This window comes from Pipistrellus kuhlii, unplaced genomic scaffold, assembly GCF_014108245.1.
Source record: "Pipistrellus kuhlii isolate mPipKuh1 unplaced genomic scaffold, mPipKuh1.p scaffold_m20_p_9, whole genome shotgun sequence".
Taxonomy (NCBI): domain Eukaryota; kingdom Metazoa; phylum Chordata; class Mammalia; order Chiroptera; family Vespertilionidae; genus Pipistrellus; species Pipistrellus kuhlii.
Window position 1 is genome coordinate 50353494 of NW_023425595.1, and position 20738 is coordinate 50374231.

At 35.9% G+C, this 20738-nt stretch overlaps 2 protein-coding genes and 1 pseudogene across 10 annotated transcripts in view; 2 read left to right on the top strand and 1 right to left on the bottom strand.

Annotated features, from left to right (window-relative positions):
• The window catches only part of CEP57 (centrosomal protein 57), a 43298-nt gene extending 25607 nt beyond the window's left edge, over positions 1 to 17691 (top strand). For 3 of the 9 annotated variants that reach the window (XM_045577944.1, XM_045577945.1, XM_045577947.1), the window contains exons 5-11: positions 5631 to 5747; positions 6719 to 6796; positions 7674 to 7796; positions 8290 to 8367; positions 10761 to 10999; positions 11322 to 11466; positions 15970 to 17691. In XM_045577944.1, coding sequence (XP_045433900.1) covers positions 5631 to 5747; positions 6719 to 6796; positions 7674 to 7796; positions 8290 to 8367; positions 10761 to 10999; positions 11322 to 11466; positions 15970 to 16203 — 1014 coding nt within the window. In that variant the 3' untranslated portion in view covers positions 16204 to 17691. The remainder of the gene's footprint in view (positions 1 to 5630; positions 5748 to 6718; positions 6797 to 7673; positions 7797 to 8289; positions 8368 to 10760; positions 11000 to 11321; positions 11467 to 15969) is intronic. The other 6 variants (XM_045577946.1, XM_036428369.2, XM_045577948.1 and 3 more) reach the window with 4 other exon arrangements.
• On the bottom strand, positions 2674 to 3654 carry LOC118713019 (annotated as a pseudogene).
• Positions 17692 to 18549: 858 nt separating the features above from the next.
• LOC118713624 (SUMO-conjugating enzyme UBC9-like) lies at positions 18550 to 19632 on the top strand. The gene has a single exon (XM_036428378.2). The coding sequence runs from the start codon at positions 18672 to 18674 to the stop codon at positions 19062 to 19064; it is 393 nt and encodes a 130-aa protein (XP_036284271.1). The 5' UTR covers positions 18550 to 18671; the 3' UTR covers positions 19065 to 19632.
• Positions 19633 to 20738: the final 1106 nt, after the last annotated feature.

Below are 20738 nucleotides of genomic sequence, written 5' to 3' on the forward strand. Positions count from 1 at the left end.
GTAAAACTCCTCTGTGAAGCCATCAGGACTCGAGCTTTTGTTTACTGGAAGTTTTGAGTACTGCTTCCATTTCATCAGTTGTTATTGGCCTATTCAGGTTTTCTGATTCTTCCTGATTCACTTTTGGTAGATTGTATTTTTTTTCTAGGAATTTTCCATTTTATCCACATTGTCCAGCTTGTTGGCATATAGTTATTCATAGTATTTCCTTACAATCCTTGTTTTTCTGTGGTATCAGTGGTTACTTCTCTGCTTTTGTTTCCAATTTTATTTACTTGGTTCCTCTCTCTTTGTTTCTTGATGAGTTTTGCTAACAGTTCATCAATTTTGTTTATCCTTTCAAAGAACCAACTCTTGGTTTTCAGGTTTTTTTTTTTTGGATTTTTTTAGTCTCTATGTCATTTATTTCTGCTCTAATCTTTATTCTTTCCTTCCTCCTACTTACTCTGGGCTTTTCTTGTTCTCTTTCTAGTTATGTTTTAGGGCAAAATAGTTTATTGTTAATTTTTCTTGTGTTTTTGAAGTAGGCATTGAAGAACTGCCTTTCCTGTGTCCCAAAGATTTTGGGGTTATTATGTGTTCATTTTTATTAGCTTTTAATTTTTTTTCTTGATCTCATTGGGAACCTATTAATTGTTAAATAAATGCTAGTTAGTGTGGAGAACCAAGATGGCGGCATAGGTAACACCTGTACTTGCTCCTCCCACAACAACATCAAAATTACAACTAAAATACATAACTATCACCCAGAAGCTCGGGAAAGCTGGCTGAGTGGAAGTACTCAACGAGAGAGGTTAAGAAGAAAGTGCATTGAGACTGGTAGGCGGTGTGGAGACATGGAATGGGTTGGCACCTGGGTGCGCCACTTTTTAATCAGGAGGGAGATAAAAGCTCCCGCTTGCTATGAGCTCCAATGCCAGGTGAGGCTTGAGGGGTCGGGGGAGACCCAGACACATTCAGGGAGAGTTTGGCATTGGGGCAGGAAGGTGGTGGTAGCTTTCTTCCAGATGGAGGTGCTCACAATGGTCATTGTCATTGTTCTTGTGCTGGGACCTCCCAGGTGCTGGGCTGAATAGCAGCCATTACTGTTTGCTCCACCCTGGAGATTCTCTGAGACCCCATCCTACCCTGTTTACAACTCCACCCAAGCTGTGTGCAACTGTTTTTGCATATAAATGGTCTGCACTTTCTCAGCCTAAAAACTGTCAAAAATGCTGCAGCTGGGTCAGGGAGCCCCAAAGCTATCAAAAGAAAGCTCAAGGCTGCACCAGCCTGCTTTGGTTCACAGCTGAATCTCTTCTGGGAACTTCCAAACCCAATACAAAGAGGAGGAATCTCTGTAACTGTTGTTGGGTGGCCCTAGGCAGTGGCTACTTTGTACCTCCTTGGAGATCCAAGAGCCAGTGTATCCAGTGGTCAGTGCTTTTTTTCCTCAAGAGTTTGATTTTGTCCTTTCATTTGGGACATATTCTTCAGTCTCCTCATTTTGTTTGACACTCTTGTTTGTTTTCTATGAAGTAGGTGAAACAGCTACTTCTCCCAGTCTTGAAAGAGTGGCTTTGTATAGGAACAACCCCTGCTTAGATGTGCATGCCACTGGCTTTGGTAAGCTGGGTAGAGCTGGAGTGAACATGGCCAACATGACTTGGGGCTGCCTTGGTGGGAAGGCTATTAATAGTTGGGAACGGAATGGGCTTAGATGGTCTCGAGTTTTCTTTTCTACATCCCTTCTGGTGGGGTGGCAAACTGGATCTAGAGTGGACCTGGGCTGAGGTGTCCTGGTATGCTGCGTTCCAGAACCACCATGGTTGGGTACCTGACTAGAGATTGGAAAGCTGTTGGTGACTAGGGATCCTCAGTAGGCTGGCAAGAGTGCTGAGCCCCAGCTCTCCACCCATGCTACCCAGGTGGGTAGAGGATTGTAAAATGTGGCCTCTTATCCCAGTGTCTTCTAGCAATTCCCTACCCTTTTGGCAGATGCTTTAGGGTTAATTTATTTAAGTACCTTACACCTTTGTGAGAGGACATCTGCAACATCAGTCTTGAATATATATATATATATTTTTTAAATACCTATTCATATTATGAATCTAAAATTTTAATTCATTATGAGTACCACGATACTTAAACATCTTACCCTTATTACGGAAAATTTTAAGATTTATATGCCTCAATTTTACTAGATGCTCTGCAGTGTGAAAATGTTTATGCTTTTTTCTTTCAGTCAACTGATATCAGATCTAAAAAAAATAGTTGAATCATTGTACGACAAGGCTATACTAAGCTAACTTAAAATTTTAAACTTAAATCCTCCTTACTGTATTGTTCTCATTTTTCCTATTATTTTTTTATTATTTCTACAAATACTCAAATTAAAAAAAATGAAAACCCTCAATTTTGAAACAAACTAACATTAGAGTTCTAAATTAGTTTGTAACTTTTAAAATATTGTGTTGAGACTTACCCCATTTGGCTCAGTTGATAAGAGCGTCAGCTTATGGATTGAAGGGTCTCGGGTGGGCACATGCCTGGGTTGCAGGCTGAATCCTCAGTAGGGGGTGTGCAGGAGGCAGCCAGGCAATGATTCTCATCATTGATGTTTCTCTTTCCCTCTCTCTTCCTCTCTGAAATCAATAAAAATATATTTTAAAAATACTGTAAAGTGTAAAAAAACCCAAATTACAAAAAATTACTGCCTTGCAGTATATTTCTAATTTATTTTTTTAAATCCTGAATTGTTTTTATAGAGGAAATCAAGTGTTATTTCTTTCAAATGAAACTCCTTTATAGGCTAAGAGAGGTTATGTGATATTGCACTTTAAAAACCAATACAAATTCCATTTTTTCTATGCTGATAGTTAAAGAGACATCTCTTTCTCTTTATGGAAGTGTACAGCCTTCTTTACTATTTCAAGCTGTTGTTCTTCTGTTTCATTTCTGTGAAATCTTGAGCTTTTTTCTGAGTTTTTTTACTTGTGTTCCAGCTAATGAGTCCTTTTTCTCTTGCACATTGTATTCTATTTTCTACAGTATACAATTGTGGTCACAGAAAACTGAAAGATCACCAGGGTTCTGAAGAGGAGGCATTAGTAATCCAATAGCAACAGCATCCTGGAATTAGGAGGTTTTAAAGAGGCCATGGTAGCTGTTCTTGTGGCTCCAAAAGATCTTCCTCTTGTCATGTGGTTCAGAAATATTATGGGTACAGCATTCTCTTTCAGTAACTTACTGCATTCCCTCATAAAGCAATCTGGAGTCAAGTGTTCTGAAAAAAATACTGCTATACTTGCTGGGTTTAGTTTTTTCTTCTGATAGCTGCCTCCCATTCTTTGCAAAGATTGGATCAAATAAGAGGAAACTTGTGGAAATAAATGAGCTTATCCTTATCTTATTGGTTTCTTGCCAACTTAGGTGGATAGGACTGCACCACCCTTCACTTCTGCCACCCCAGCAAGCAGGCGAAGCTGTTATCAGGGTCACTGCTCTTGGCTTTGACACCCTCACTTCTTCCGTAGCTTTGGTCAACAATTACGATGATAGCCTCAGTCCGAGTGTCTAATGTGCCTTTTTATAGCTTGCGATAGTAGAAGGACCATGTACCATCTTCTGTCTCCCATCTCTAATTGTTACCGTATTTTTTGTTTCCATTGGCATCTTCTTTACTCCACCTTGTTTTAATGTACCATAACTTTGGTTTTTATTTCTTCCTTTTATCTCTTTAAATACTATAAACTGTTTTTAATTTCTTCTTAATTATCTGATGTCTTCAGATTACCAGTTCTGTCATATACTGTATCTACTTAATCTCAATTATAGTGTGGTTATTGTTTTTTTTTATGGGAAATAAAAACATACATTGTATGGTGAACTTACTCTTTCCAGGTGTTTTTCCCCCTCTTGGAAATTTATACTTTCTAAGTCAGTGACTCTCAACCTTTCTAATGCCGAGACCCTTTAATACAGTTCCTCATGTTGTGGCGATCCCCAACCATAAAATTATTTTCATTGCTACTTCATAACTAATTTTGCTACTGTTATGAATCGTAATGTAAATATCTGTGTTTTCCAATGGTCTTAGGCGACCCTGATAGGGGTTCTCAACCTGTGGGTCCAGAAAGCACAGATATTTACATTACGATTCATTAACACTAGCAAAATTACAGTTATGAAGTAGCAACGAAAATAATTTTATGGTTGGGTGTCACCACAACATAAGGTACTGTATTAAAGGGTTAGAACTGCATTAGAAAGGTTGAGAATCCACTGTTCTAAGTGGTATTATAACTTTAGGAGGCAATTGTGTATTTACCTTTGCTGAGGCTTGATGGTTTTCACTGGTTCTGGTCCCGATTTATATTAATTTATTGGCTGGGGGTTCTTATATCTGCAGATTGTAGTACATTGAGGTTTTTTTGTTTGGTTTTTTTTTTTTTTTTTTTTTTTTTTTTTTTTTTGTCATATTCCCGGTATATTTTATACATTGAGACTCCAGTACAGCCTCATGTGATATTTTGCCTCCTTATCCCTTTCACTTGCTTTTGAGCTTATCTTGTACATTTGTTGGTTTTTCTTTTATGCTTTCAAACTTAATTATGTTATTTATTACAATGGTTTGTCTTATCACTTTTATGTGATAGATTAGGTGTGGAAGAAGGTGTTTAGTTCAATCTGCCACATGATTGGAAATCTAAGACATTTCTATTGTGCAAGCACACTCTATGATGTTTGTACATTGTCGAAGTTGCCTAATATGCACTTCTAAGAATGTATACCAATTATATATTGTTAACTGGTATATGTAATAGTTGACTTTGAATGATAGCCTTATTTCATCAGTAAATTTCAAATAACTTATTCAATAGGAATGGTTCCAATACTGGAAATAAAATGTGATTTTTGCTAATTTTTATCTAAATATATTCTTTTAAAGTCAGTAAACTACCCACTGTAATGGATAGGGGGAAGTTAATAGTTCACACAAATTCTTGAAAAAATTGCTGTTTGTATTACTTTGCCATTTTCAAATTTCTGATACCTACTGCTGTATGTGAAGATATACTCTTTACAAATTTCGGTACTTGGTACACTGGCTTTTTACCAATAGACATCAATTTAGCATATTTCCACTTTTTTTCCTAGTTTAATAGTTCATCTTGCGATTGTCAGTTCTGAAACCTGATAGGTGGCAGTCTTTTCAAATCCTTGATCTTAAAACTGGGGGGGAAAACGTTTTACATAAAATTAACAGGAAATTAAATAATATATACTAAAACCATAATTATTGCCTTAATAAAGAGATTAGCTATTTAAGATAACCAGACTAATTAGAAGAGTGTGTGTGTGTCCCCTACATATCTAGTAAATCTCTATTTCACAGTATACTGATAGTTTTGCTATAATAGAACCACATTATAATAGTATTTAGTTCAGACAGGAGTCCATTTGTATTAATGTGATGTTCCTGTGGTTTCATCTTAATATTTTCCTAGAATTCCTCTATATTATGTAAGTAGTTATATGAAAGGCCAAAAAAAAAAAAAGCATACAGTGTACTTACTCTAGATTATACTCAGTGTTGTTCACTTTTGTTTTGCTGAAATCATCGTGCTATGTTTAATATTGTTTCCCAGGTTTCCCTAGAAAGAGAACGACAACACGATCAAACACATGTTCAGAGCCAACTTGAAAAATTGGACCTTCTTGAGCAGGAATATAACAAACTAACTGCAATGCAGGCCCTTGCTGAAGTCAGTAAATGTATTTTTACTTAACTGTATCAATAGAACGATCGGTTGAGTAGTTGCTGTGATGTGCACTGACAACCAGGGGGCAGACACTCAATGCAGCAGCTTCCCCCTGGTGGTCAGTTGTGCTCCCACCAGCAACCTCCTGTGGCCGGCCAACCATCTGACGTCCTCTTCTGGCTGGCCAACCTCCCTTGGTCCCTCCCCCTGTCTGGCAGGCCCTGATTGACCCCCTGCCCGCCCACCCACCGCAGTGGCAGGGTGATGGTGGCAGCATTGGCATCTGTGTCTGGCATCCTTTCCTTCCGTGCCCGGTCTGTGTGACCTTTGCTTCCTCTCCTGACCCCACCTGGGGCATTTGGGTCCCAGTGGATGCGGCCCCTTTCCTAGGGACTAATGGGCAACCTTCTGTGATGGACACCTCTCCACCCCCCACCCCCACCCCATCAGCAGGCCCTGATCAGCCTAGCCCTGAAAGCTGGCCAGGCCTAGGGGAAGAAATGTAATTTGGAGAGAATGTTCATATTTTAAAAGTTACATACATGAAAAGTAGGTATTTGTTTTTTAAATGTTTGAAGATTAAATGTTTTTGAGTATTCCTAAGGCTTGCATCACTTGTTTCAAGTTGTTCTGTTACCTAATTTTAGTTCTAATTAATTTTCTCAGGAAATACCAGTACCACTAACGTTTCAGACTCGGCTTCCATCTAAATTGAGTGCATTCATACAGAGTGTGTTCTTTGGACATAGATTTTTTTCCCCATATATCTGTCGAACCTCATAAATGACTAATAATAAATCACAAGGGAATGCCGAGGATACTGGCAAATGCAGACCCATTACTAGAGTGAACTAGGAAGCTTATATTTACTATACTAAAATTTTACACTGTTCCTCTGTTCCTATATTAAAATTTTACAAGTTAGACAATCAGACTTTTTCACTGTTACCACTTGGAATTTTTTTTTCCACTAGAAAAAAATGCAAGAATTGGAAGCAAAACTTCATGAAGAAGAAAAGGAAAGAAAACGTATGCAGGCTAAAGCAGCTGAGGTAAATTGAAAGGTGAACAATTAGGCCCCTCATGTTTTGTACTGTTTTTATATAAGTAGATGGTTAACTGTGGGCTTCTTAGATTATTTATATTTTGGAATGGTCCAATATATAAATTCTTAGATGTACTTTAATATGGGAAATTACAAACATTTTTACAAAGTAAAACCTGAGCATTTCTTTAGACTTTTTCAAATTGTGGGATTTCCGTCAGGATTTTGTATGTGCCCTGACCAGGAATTAAACCACAACCTTGGCATATCCAGACAAGGCTTTAACCAACTGAGCTACCTGGACAGGGCTCAGTCAGTATTTTAAAAAATCAGTAGACTGAAAAATACCAGAGACTATGCACATAATGTAATTAATAATACCTAATCATATAAAACTTTTCACACAGGTCACTATTAGAAATATATTAAAGCCATCATTTGGTATTCTATTTATAGGTGCTTTCTTTTCCTTGGTGGCCTCAAAACTGAAGTTGAGGTAGAGGGCTGCCCCAATAGCTATTAACATACTAATTCACAAAAGCTACTATATTAGGCAAATGAGTTTGGCTTACTATTCTTGGCTTTTATTTTTTATTTTTTTTTTACTTTTATTGATTTCAGAGAGGTAGGGAGAGTGAGAGTTAGAAACATCAATGCTGAGAGAGAATCATTGGTTGTCTGCCTCCTGCATGCCTCACACTGAGGTATTGATTTAAAATGTTCGACAGAGATGACAGATTGGTTTAAGACATGGTTATACGTGTATGAAGTATTTTTCAATTAGACTATCCTGTAAGTTCTGTAGGCTTTTACATGGAAAATCTCAAATTTGAATTCTAGTTTTTATTTCTACAGCACTAACTTTAGGCTTATGTTTTTTCTAGTTGCAGACAGGTCTAGAAACAAATAGACTTATCTTTGAAGATAAGAAAATACCTTGTGCCCCCTGTGCAAGAAGAATTAAAAAAAAGAAGTCAAAACCACCAGAAAAAGTATCAAAGCAACCAGTAAGTCAATATACTGATTATTATTGTCATAATTTATGTGAAAACACTCAAACCCTGTAATATTGCAACTTTGAATGAGTAAATCTATTTCATTCTCAGTTTTTTTATTGGGAAGATGGGGATAAGTAATACCCACTTCTAAATTTTACCCTGATAGTGAGATAATATGAAAACATTTTAGAACTACAAAACACTGCATAAATATTAGTTGTTAATATTCAATATTGCATTAATTACTCTTTGCTCTTGAAATGTTTTAAAGTAGTACACACAAACACAGCACTATACTGTAATTGCTGTTTTGTCAGGTTTTATTTTTTCTTTCCTAGACTAGGATGCATGCTAACAAGTATTATTAGGAACTTGAGACCATAATATAGATGAGGCAAGTAGTAGCCTAGCGGTAAACTGGAATTTCGGGTTAGTCATATTCTAGTATAGTTAGCTTTTACTGTCATGTGAGTAAAACTGTTTTTCTTTTCTTTCCATTCAGAAAGGTTCTAGGAACTATTTTGCTGCTCAACCACATTATAGATTATGTTTGGGTGATATGCCATTTGTAGCTGGGAAGGTGAGTTGTTTGAACTCTAGAATTTTTTTTTTTTTTTTTTAATAACTTAGATCTTTGCATTAAATCTACCCGTTCTCCTGTATACCTAAAAATGGTGGAAATACTTCCTATTCTTTTGTGGGTCATAGTGATGTAAGGTTGAGATGGAGGAAGGTTTTATGGGATTGGAGGAGCAGGGAGGGGACTAGGAGGACACTTTAAAACAGAAAATTTTTGTGGGAGGGAAGTTACAGAAAAGGGTCAAAGGAATAAGAAACAGTATGTTTGTAGCATTGAATTTTTAGTATCAACCCTGTTGATTTCTATTTAGATAATAATACTTAAATAAAAATCACATTGTGGTTATCTTCACTTCAGTATTACTTATAAGACTCGTTCTCCTAGAAGCACTTATATTTATTTTTCTTGTGTGCTTAAATGTAGAGATGATAATTTAGTCAAATATCAGCAAGTACTGAGTATTTTCTACTAAGTACTTAACACTGTTTATACCACTTTTGATTAACTGTTTGTGTTAATGGTTTGTTTCACACACAAACACATCCAGCTAAATTGTGCATTTATGAACTTGAGAGGCTTTGGGAGTAAATTTTTATTTGTCTTTTATTTAATTTAAAACTCCACCCCACCCCTAATCGAATTGTCATTGAAAGCTTGGAAAATAACTATTTCTAAGCTTTTCCACTTTCCTTTTGTAGGAGGCACAGATTGCTTGGAAAAATATTGCATTGGTTCTATGCTGTCCCCTACCCTAAAATTACCCTGTTGTTGGATAGCAGACTGTCTTTTGAAATATGTTATATCCTTTATCTTTTATCCCTACCAGACTTCTTTTGTTTCACCATAGAATCTTTGATATAGGTTGGAAATAGAGGTTCCCAAAGGATGGCCAGAATCATCGAGCATGCATTTGAAAAAGCAGACTATAAAGCCAACCACAACCCTACTAAGTCAAGAAAGTCTCTATTTTTAAAAATATATATTTTATTGATTTCAGGAGAGGGCAGAGAGGGAAACATCAGTGATGAGAGAGAATCATTGATTGGCTCCTCCTGTACACCCCCTAATGAGGTTCGAGCCTTTAGTCTTTGATAATTCTCATTGATGTCATTAATACAAAGATTGAACAAGTTCAGAGACAGAGCTTTTCAACCTGAGCTTCCTTTTTGAAGTTATTTATATTATTCAAACAATTGTGTCACCTAGCTGAGTGTTTCTCAGATTATCTATTGTGTACGACCAGTATTTATTTCGAATTACATATTTTCATAGACCAATACTTTTGTGAAATGCAACAAAAGTGAATTACTAGAAGAGTAAAATTAAAAAGACAAAATAACAAGTCCTTATATTTTTATTACTAGATTCAACAGAGACAAAATTACATTAATAAATAACAATAAAAAATAATAGGAAAAAGATTTTCAAAAACATTTCTAACTCCTGACCTCATACTGATTGAGATTTATGTGCTGCCTAGTAATCTGCATTTTTAGCTCTCTGGATGATTCTTTTGGAGTGAAGTTAGCTCAGCCATCTATATGTGAGTTGAAATAGCATGTTGAGGTTACTGTTTAGTATTCAAAACAAAACCAAAAGTTTTGAGAAGGCTACCAGGTTTTTCTTGTTGATTATGTGACAAATACGGCCTTAGTGCTTTTTTTATTCGAGGACAAAGAAATAATTACAGTAATAATCACTATCACCTAGAAACATAATACTGTTTAATAGGGGAAATAGATAGATATGCAAACTCGATTACAATCTTTTGTGATAAATATTGTGATAGAAATAAAGGCCATAAGTGATCTGAGTTTGAACAAATTAATTACCTGGAGATTTTATGGAAATCTTTAAAAATTATATATTTGAACTGGCATAGAAGTTGTCACACACAAAAATATGGCATGTGCACATAGTTTGTTCCAATAATGTAGAGGAATTAGGAGATGGGACATGAGGCCAGCAGTATAAATTATAGATCAGTTGTTATAAAGCCTTATTTTCTAGGTTGAGGAGTTTGGAACCACTGGGCTTAACACCAGAGGATTTCAAGTAGAACAACCTGTTCAGAATACAATTTTAGGATAGCTGATAGCACTGTGGATTTAGAGCCTGAAGAGGCTGGGAACAAAGATACCAGTTAGGATGCTCTTCCTATGAGGTGGGTGCATAAACCAACTGAATTGACAGAAGGATGGAGAATAAAAGGGAGATTGGAGATTTTTCTGTTGTTACATCCTTTTTCTGTTGTTACATCCTTTAACTAGACTAGGAGATATAGGCTTTTGGAGAGGTATGGGGAGTTTTTTTTACCCAGGTTAGGGAGTGAAAAAAACAACAACAAATTTTGAGGATGTGGCTTCTAATTATTTCTCCTCATTTTTCTTCAGTCTACAAGTCCCAGTCATGCTGTGGTAGCCAATGTGCAGCATGTCTTGCATCTAATGAAGCAACACAGTAAAGTCTTATGCAATGATCGAGTAGTCAACAGTGTTCCTTTGGCAAAGCAAGTATGTGCACGAAGTAGTAAAAGTAAGAAGTCAGTAAGGCCGTCCTCCTCTAGCACCATTAATGAAGAGTTGTCAGAAGTCTTACAGACTTTACAAGATGAATTTGGGCAAATGAGCTTGTGAGTTTTAGTTTTGCTTTTTTTTATTATTATTACATTTAATTGTAAAATCTTGTTTTAACTTCTTGGTGACTTTTCATGTATTTTGTTTGTTCAACAAATATTTGTTGAACACAATTCTTGTACCAACCACTGAGCAAGTTACTAGAACTTTAACAAATACAACAATTACTATCACTGGTAATTTGGAAGTTTGTTGCTCTATTAAAAAAATTGAGACATTTTTAAATGCATGAGCAGTGGTCCCATAGTGAATGAGATGCATGACCTAACCATGATAACACAGGATACTTAACCAAACCTTACTTTTGTTTTTATATAGTGATCATCAACAACTTGTAAAACTTATCCAGGAATCACCAACAGTTGAACTAAAAGAAAATTTAGAGTGTGAGCTGGAAGCATTAGTGGCAAGGATGGAGGCAAAAGCCAATCAAATAACTAAAGTTCGGAAATATCAAGCCCAGGTAACTCAGGTTTTTCTGTACTCATTTCTAATGATTAAAAAACAAAACAGTACAAAAAAGCACCTTTTTTTTTTTTTTTTCAAGTATATGAATTTATGACATTCTAAGTATCAGATAGGGAGCTACAGAAACTATTTACTGTAATTTGGTTGTTAATTTGGTTTATTAGTGATTAAGAATTGGTATTAAGTGGGCTAGAAAAATGACATTGTCTTTTAGTCTCTTAGAATTTTTGAAATATTGTTTCATATTCTGATATTTATTTGAACAAACTTAATTTCTGTGATGAATATAAATGGCTCTGAGTTTATCCAAATCATTTTAAGAGCACATAGAAATTTTAATTTCTTATCTTTCGTTATATGGTTACTAATGATATTAAATTAATAAGACAACCATTTATTTAGTATCTACTAAGTGCAGTGGGAAATCACATGCCAAGGTTTTCATCTGGAGAAAAATGTGATGATTCATGTATTTAAGACATTACATTGACTCTTGGGAGTGTGGTAGTGATGAGGCAAAGAGGCTGAGATACCAGTGAGGCCATTTAAGTGCACTTCTATCAGGGTCATCAGGGACTACAGATTGAAGGGGTGTTTTGGAAGTAGAAATATCAGGGCTATTGCTACTGGCTCTCATGTCGACTGAAATGTAGAAAACTGAGAGCGGAATATGATTGGCTGACATTAATTGGTTGCTATGTAACAGGCACAATGCAGGTGCTATGCATATGTAATCTAAAACCTGATGTTTTAAGCACTTTTTCTAAAGATTGTTTTTCAAAAAAGAAATATGCCCTCTGAGATGTATCAGTCTGTTTCATGCATCCCTGCCTCTGGACCTGTTTTGTTTGTCACTTTTTTTGTCCACTTGATTCCACATGTAAATGAGATCATCTGATATTTATCTTTCTCTGACTGCCATATTTCATTTAGCATAGTAATCTCCAGGTCAATCCATAGTGTCTGAAAGGGTAAGAGCTCCTTATTTTTCATAGTTGAATAGCATTTCATTGTGTAAATGTACCACCTCTTTTTTTTTATTAAGTCATCTACTGATGCTATTTACAGTTCTTAGCTATTGTAAAAAAAAAACAAAAACCCGCTATGAACATAGGGGTGCATATATTCTTTCTGATTGGTGTTTTGGGATTTTGGGATTCTTAGAATATATTCCCAGAAGTGGGGACACTGGGTCAAGTGGCAGTTCCATTTTTTACTTGTTTAGGAAACTACATACTGTTTTCCACAGTGGCTGCACCAATCTACGTTCCCACCAGCAGTGTATCGGGTTTTGTTTTCTCCACATCCTTGCCAATACTTGTTTGTTGATTTATTGATGGTACCCATTTTGACAGGTGTGAAGTGATACCTCATTGTGATTTTAATTTGCATCTCTCTGATGACTAGTAATGTTGAGCATTTTTTCATATGTCTATTGGCCATCTATATGTTCTCTTTAGAGAAGTGTCTATTAAGATTCTTCGTTCATTTTTTAAAAATTGGGTTATTTGTCTTTTGTTGAGTTGTATAAATTTTTTAAAAAAATATATATATTTTATTGATTTTTTAAAGAGAGGAAGAGAGAGGGATAGAGAGTTAGAAACATCGATGAGAGAGAGAATCATCGATCAGCTGCCTCTTCCACACCCCCTACTTGGGATGTGCCCACAACCAAGGTATGTGCCCTTGACCGGAATCGAACCTGGGACCTTTCAGTCTGCAGGTCAATGCTCTATCCACTGAGCCAAACCAGTTTTGGCTGAATTCTTTATATATTTTGGAAATTAACCCCTTATCAAATGTATATTGGTGAATATGTTCTCCCATACAGTGGCATCCCTTTTCATTTTGAGGATGGTTTATTTTGCTGTGCTAAAGCTTTTTAATTTGGTGTCCTATTTATTTTTTTCTTTATTTCTCTTGCCCTAGGACTGTGGTCGGCAAATTGTGGCTCGCGAGCCTCATGCAGCTCTTTGGCCCCTTGAGCGTGGCTCTTCCACAAAATACCACGGCCTGGGCGAGTCTATTTTGAAGAAGTGGCATTAGAAGAAGTTTAAGCTTAAAAAATTTGGTTCTCAAAAGAAATTTCCATCATTGTACTGTTGATATTTGGCTCTGTTGACTAATGAGTTTGCCGACCACTGCCCTAGATGTTTTCAGTGGAAATTCTGATACATGAGATGTCTCAGATTTTGTTGCCTATGTTTTCTTCTAGATTTGTATGGTTTAGTGACTTACATTTAAGTCTTTTATCCATTTTGAGTTTATTCTTGTGTATGGTATAAATTGGTGATCTGGTTTCATTTTTTTGCATGTACTTTTCCAATTTTTCTAACACCATTTATTGAGGAGGCTGTCTTGAGCACAATATGTTCTTGCCACCTTTGTTAAATATTGACTGATGGTGTTGGTTGATTTCTGGGGTCTCAATTCTGTTCCATTGATCTATATACCTGTTCTTGTGTCAGTAGCAAACTATTTTTATAATATTACAATGACTTTGTAATATAGTTTGATATCTGGTATTGTGATCCTTCCAGCTTTGTTGTTCTTTCTCAAGAACTGCTATGGTTATTCATGGTCTTTGCTGGTTCCATACAAAGTTTTTGAATATTTGGTCTAGATCTGTGAAGTATGTGGATGGTATTTTAATAGGGATTGCATTGAATCTATACATAGCTTTCGGTAGAATGGATATTTTAATTACGTTAATTCTTCCAATCTTTGAACGGGCTATATGCTTCTATTGTACTTGCTTGTATATTCCTCTATTTCTTGGTTTTAAAACAATGCCCGATAGTTTTCTGAGTAAGAGGTCTTTTACCTCCTTGGTTAAGTTTATTCCTAGGTATTTACTTCTTTTTGTTGTTGCATTGGTAAATGAGTCTGCTTTCTTTAGTTTCTCTGAGAATTCATTATTGGTGTATAAAAATGCCATCCATTTCTGGATGTTAATTTTGTATCCTGCTACATTGCTGAATTCCTTTATTAACTCATGTTTTTTTATGGAGTCTTTCAAGTTTTCTATGTTCAGTATCACATCATCTTCGAATAATGACAGTTTCACTTACTCCTTTCCAATTTGAATGTCTTTTATTTCTTTTTCTTGTCTGATCACAGTGGTAGGACATTGTTGAATAAGAATGGTGAAAGCGCTTATCCCTGTCTTGTTCCTGTTCTTACGGGAAACACTTTTAATTTTTGCCCATTGAGTAGGATATAGGCTATAGGTTTGTTCTATGTGGCCTTTATTATGTGGAGGCATGCTCCCTCTATTCCCACTTTGCTGATAGTTTTTATCAAAAGTGGTTGCTGGATTTTGTCAAATGCTTTTTCTGTGTCTATTGATATGATCATATGGTTTTTATCCTTCATTTTGTTTATTGATTTGCTAATATTGTACCAGCTTGGCATCCCTGCACTAAATTTCACTTGGTCATGATGTATGATCTTTTTAATATATTGCTGGATCCATTTTGCTAACATTTTGCTGAGGACTTTAGCATCTATGTTCATGGATATTGCCCTATAATTTTCTTTCGTTGTCATGTATTCATCCGGTTTTGGGATTAGGATAGTGCTGGCCTCATAAAACAAGCTTGAAAGTGTTCCTTCCTCTTGAATATTTTGGAATATTTTAAGGAAGATAAGTGTTGATTCTTCTTTGAATGTTTGGTAAAACTCTCTGGGAAGCCAGTTCTCTCCAGTGGGACACTGACATGTCAGCAGCAGTTCATTTTAGCCAGCAGCTAAAGTAAAAATAAAGCTTCCCTATTAAAATTAAATTATTCTAATTATAGTAATAATAAAATAAAAATTATTTTCATATATTAATACATTACCACTACATCTCTTCATCCATCTGAAGCATGCTTCTTGGCCTGCCCAGGCTAGAATCTTTCTTCTCTCCTTCACCTATTATACTATCCTTCATTTACCTTGTCTCCAGTATTTTTCCTCCTCCAGAAGGAAATATTTCGTTTCATTTGTAGTTTCATTTCTTCTCCCAGCCCTCTTACTTCTCATTCACCCTGTTCTGCACTTTGGCAACATGACCTTAACTTCTGATACTGTACCACAATTGATATGTTTACTCTTGTTTACTTATTTATATGTCACTATATATTTTAAGCACTAAGTATTAAATGACTGGTAAATTAGATTTTTGAAGTTTAAAAAAAAAAAACACACACCCAAAATACATTATTTTTATTTTTATTTTTATTGATTTCAGAGAGAAAAAGAGAGAGAAACATCAGTGAAGGAGAGAATTGTTGATTGGCTGCCTCCTGCACACCCCACACAGGGTCGAGCCCACAACCCAGGCATATGCCCTGACTGGGAATCCTGGTTCACAGGTCAGTCAGTGCTCAACCACTGAGCCATGCTGGCCAGGCTATAATACTTGCATTTTGGTATGAGAGTTTAAAGTACCAGTTGTCAAAAAAATGTTTTAATTAAATTCTTCTTTTTTTCTTGACTTGGTTATTTGTTACAGCTGGAGAAACAGAAAATAGAAAAACAGAAAAGGGAACTAAGACCCACCAAAAAGACTCTTGATGAAGAAGGAAACAGCAGCAGCCGTTCTTCTGGAAACACAGGGACCACGAATAAGAAGGACTGTACCAAACCCAGACCTGGGGAAAAAAGCAGAAAAAATCTTCAGTTACTGAAGGACATGCAAACCATACAGAGTTCATTACAAAGCAATAATTTGTGTTGGGATTACTAACTGGTACCAGGTTATAAATTTTATTCAGTAACCTGTACTTCATCAATCAAATGTTGACAATTTCTTTTCCAGGTCTCATATTCTTGTGTTGGAATTAATAGGCCCACGCTTTATTCAACACACAGGCTTCTTGTGCTTGCACATCACAACTCAATGTTAAATCATCGAAAGAGAAATTGGGAGTTTCAGGGGCTAAGAAGCCACATATACTTTGTTTGAGATGAATTTGTTGTACTGAAATATTGTGCTTTGTAAACAAAATACCAATTTTTTACTTGTGGGTGTGATCTTTTAAAATAGTTCTTTATTTGTCTAAGTAAATTTAGATTTAAATTATCAAAATAGAGGCTGTCCCATAGGCAGTGTTTGCTGGAAAAGTCTCATTTTTAAATATTTCTCTGGCATGAATTGCCCTTCTTACTACTACAAACATTAAATATACTTTGTTTTGACTTTTGATGGAGGTTTTCTATATTTAAATATTTATACATATTTAAGAAGATTGTTTTAATTTTGCTTTTTGACATTTCAAACCAATCAATATTGAATACAGTTAAAGTTTTTAAAAAGACTCAATCATTCATTTTAAGTCAATGAACTGTGAAGATTATGAAAGAATTTTTTTTTAAGTATAAACAAATTGTTAAGTAACTGAAGTTTTGGAATGAAGAGAAGGGGAGGTATTGGAAACACTTGTTTTTAAATAGTACGTGTTTGTAATTATGCTATTCAATTCGAAGCATTCTTTGGATATTTACTTTTATTGGTGTAAGTATGATTGCAGTCTTAACTGTACACGTGCAATTGTTATGTTAATAATGTAATTCATTTTGAATATATAAAAACGTTAACCTTTTATAAATTTGCCATTTAAGTCAATAAAACAGCTTTTTTAAGGAAACACTGAAATTTTCCTTAACAGCCTGTTAATAAGGCTTTTTTTGTTGTAATTTTTTTAAATGCATTTCCAAGTAGTAGTATACTATGCGAAAAAATAATAATATATGTTATTTATAAATACATAATTTACTTGCCTTTAACGTGCTTACATGGAAACTAAGTCCAAGAAAATTGAATTATCTTGTGGTACAGGTTAAGATACTCTTAGGGTACTAAGGAACACATTAGCCACATATCAAAGAAATTCATTTTTATGCCTCCTCTGGGATTGAAATAGATTTCTAGGATTTTTTCTAGATAACCATCATGAATTGTATTGGCTGTCTAGGCACTATGCTTATTAAGTTATTGTTCTATAGAGTTATTATTTTAGGATCTTTACATTTGGGGGTATTTGTGAATTTACTGAAATTGTATGTAAACTTTTGCTTGCATGTACAATTTTCTGATGAGCAGGTTTGTATCTTTATTGAATGCATAGCTGTGAATCTGCAGACCCAAGGAATCACTGTTCCATGACATGGAAAATATTTCATGTGTCTCATTACTTTTTCAACTATTAAAATTTTGTTGCCTTTTGTTTTTGAATTCCAGGTCATTAAATTGTGTAACTCTCATTTGCATTATAGTGGCTCCAAGTCCTAATTAGAAGAGTGGTTTAATGTTGGTAAGATCTATCCCATCTTTCAGCTAGGAGTAAAAAACCAAAATATTCACTCCATCTTTTGATACCCTTAGGTGAAACTGAAAACAAGAAAATACTGCTTCAGCCTCCTGATTTGAGTTTACAGCAGAGGATTATGTTGTCATTCATCCAATTCTGTTGTATGAGAGCTTTGTTGCAATACATTTCAAACACAAGAATCTTCTATGTGTAAGGTGCCAGAATGGATACCAAGCTGAGTAAGAAAGGTATGTTTACAGGTAGGTGGTAGATATCTGAATGATCCTTCATTTCAGTACAATGTGAATGCAGTGGTGATAGCATGGGCACATGGTACGGGAGCACAGAGGAAAGGTGGGGCACGGCAGAGAAGGTGCCCGTGAATCAGGAAAAACCTCCAGGAGGGGGAAATGATGCCTAAACACTAGAGAACAGGAATTAGCCAAAAGGAAGAACAGTTTCAGGTCAACAAGATAAAATGAATCTGCAGTTTACATAGGAGCATTGTAACTAAGTAGAACTGCTATGTAGTACATAAATGTAGATGTATGCAGATAAGAAAAATAGGGTAAGCAAATGAGTCATAGGATGAGTCACAGATGAGTCAAAGGATGAGTAAGGCGCTTCAACTTAATCTTACTGGTCTCTAAATTGTGTATTCCTTATCCTAAAGGAAAAAATAGCTCCTATATGACAAATACTCAATAGTTATTTATGAAGTTATACATAAAACTCAATATTCTCTTTGCAAAAGTCATTCTGTCCCTTTTTAAAATTAGATTGGGGTGCGCGCGGAGCGGGCTCGGGAGGGAAGTCCCGAGACAAAGGAAGTGCCGCGCCGCCTCCGTCGCCGCCGCTTCGTCCGCCTCACTCGCCGGGCCGCGGCCGCCCTAGGACTTTGAATATGTCGGGGATCGCCCTCAGCAGACTCGCCCAGGAGAGGAAAGCTTGGAGAAACGACCACCCATTTACCCCTTGGGAAGGAGGCTTGTTTAAACTACGCATGCTCTTCAAAGATGACTATCCTCCCTCACCTCCGAAATGCAAATTTGAACCACCATTATTTCACCCGAACGTGTACCCTTCGGGCACTGTGTGCTTGTCCATCCTCGAGGAAGACAAGGACTGGAGGCCAGCCATCACAATTAAGCAGATCTTATTAGGAATACAGGAACTTCTAAATGAACCAAATATTCAAGATCCAGCTCAAGCAGAGGCCTACACAATTTACTGCCAAAACAGAGTGGAATATGAGAAAAGGGTTCGAGCACAAGCCAAGAAGTTTGCACCCTCATAAGCAGCGACCTGCGGCAACATCAAAAGGAAGGGATTGGTTTGGCAAGAACTGGTTTACAACATCTGCAGATCTAGCGTTGCTCTATTCAATTACTAGTCACCTAGGGGAGGTGGGCGGGCGCCATTTTCCATTTCCGCCACTGGTACACAGTTCTCCACTTGCTGAATGCCCAGTTTTTCATACAGGGTCTCTTCCTTCAGTCTTTTGTATTTTGATTGTTATGTAAAACTTTTATTTTAATATTGATGTCAGTATTTCAACTGCTGTAAAATGATAAACTTTTATACTTCAATGAGTCCCTGAGGAGCTAGTTCCCTTTGCTCGCGGGTGCGGCATGCTTCCCCCTGTCAGAGCTACACTACCCTCCAGCTGGCTGTAAGAACAGGAAATCAGCCTGTTCCCTTCCCTTGCGCCTCTGTCCTTCTCTCCGCAGAACCCGGGTTGTGTTGCTATAAGCCTCAGATCCAAAGTCAGCCAGCCTCTTGTTTTCGCATCACTTCCTTTGTGTTTATATGGCGTTTTGTCTGTGTTGCTGTTTAGAGTAAATAAACTGTTTATATAAAAAAAATAATAATAAAATAAAATAAATAAAATTAGATTGGGTTTGTTGTTAGTTTATGAGTTTTTTATATATTTTGAGTGTTAATACCTTATCTGATAAATGGTTTGCAAGAAATTTCTCTGCAGGTTGTCTTTTCTCCCACTCTGCAATTGTTTTTTGTTGCTTTTTTGCTGTTCAGAATCTTTTTAATTTGTTGCAGTTTCATTTGGTGATTTTGCTTTTGGCATCATGTAAAAATATCATATCTAAGAGCTTGTTTTCTACATTCTCTTCTAGTACCCTCTTATGGTATCCAGGCTTATGTATAAGTCTTTGATCCATTAGAGTTCATTTTGGGGATTTTGTCTAGATAAAATCATATCATCAGTAAATAAAGACAATATTACTCATCCTTTCCTACTTAGATGCATTTTATTTGTTTTGCCTAATTTCTCTTGTTAGGACTTCTAAAACTATATTGAATAAGTAGTGAAAGTGGGAATCCATGTTTTGTTCCTAACTTTGGAGGATCAAAGTTGAGTATTTTATCTGTAGATGTGTCTCATATGATTGTGTCTCATATGATTACCTTCTTTATTCAGTCTGTTAAAAGGTTTAATCCAGAAAGGATGATGCATTTTGTCAAATGCTTTTTCTATACCTGTTGAAATGATGTGATTTTTATCTTTCAATTTAGTAATGTGAAACATTATATATGAATAATATATGTGGAACTATCCTTGTATCCCAGGAACGAATTCGTGGTGTATAATCCTATTAATGTGTCCTTGAATTTGGTTTCTTAATATTTTCAAAGAATTTTTACATGTATATTCATGAGGGATATTGGTCTATAGTTTTTTGTGCTGTCCTGTTTTTAAATCAATATAATGCCTCCTGTTACAAGTTTGGAAGTGTTGCGTCTTCCTTAATATTTTGGAAGAGTTTGGGGAGGATGGACGTTAATCTGTGTTTAAATGCTTTATTATCTTACCCGGGAAGCCATCACCTATGGTCCTGGAGTTTTCCGTGTTGGTAGTTGTTTAATTACTGATTCAACTTTTTTACTCATTATTGGTCTGTTCATATTTTTTATCTCTTCCTGATTCAAATTTGGTAGGTTATGTGTTTCT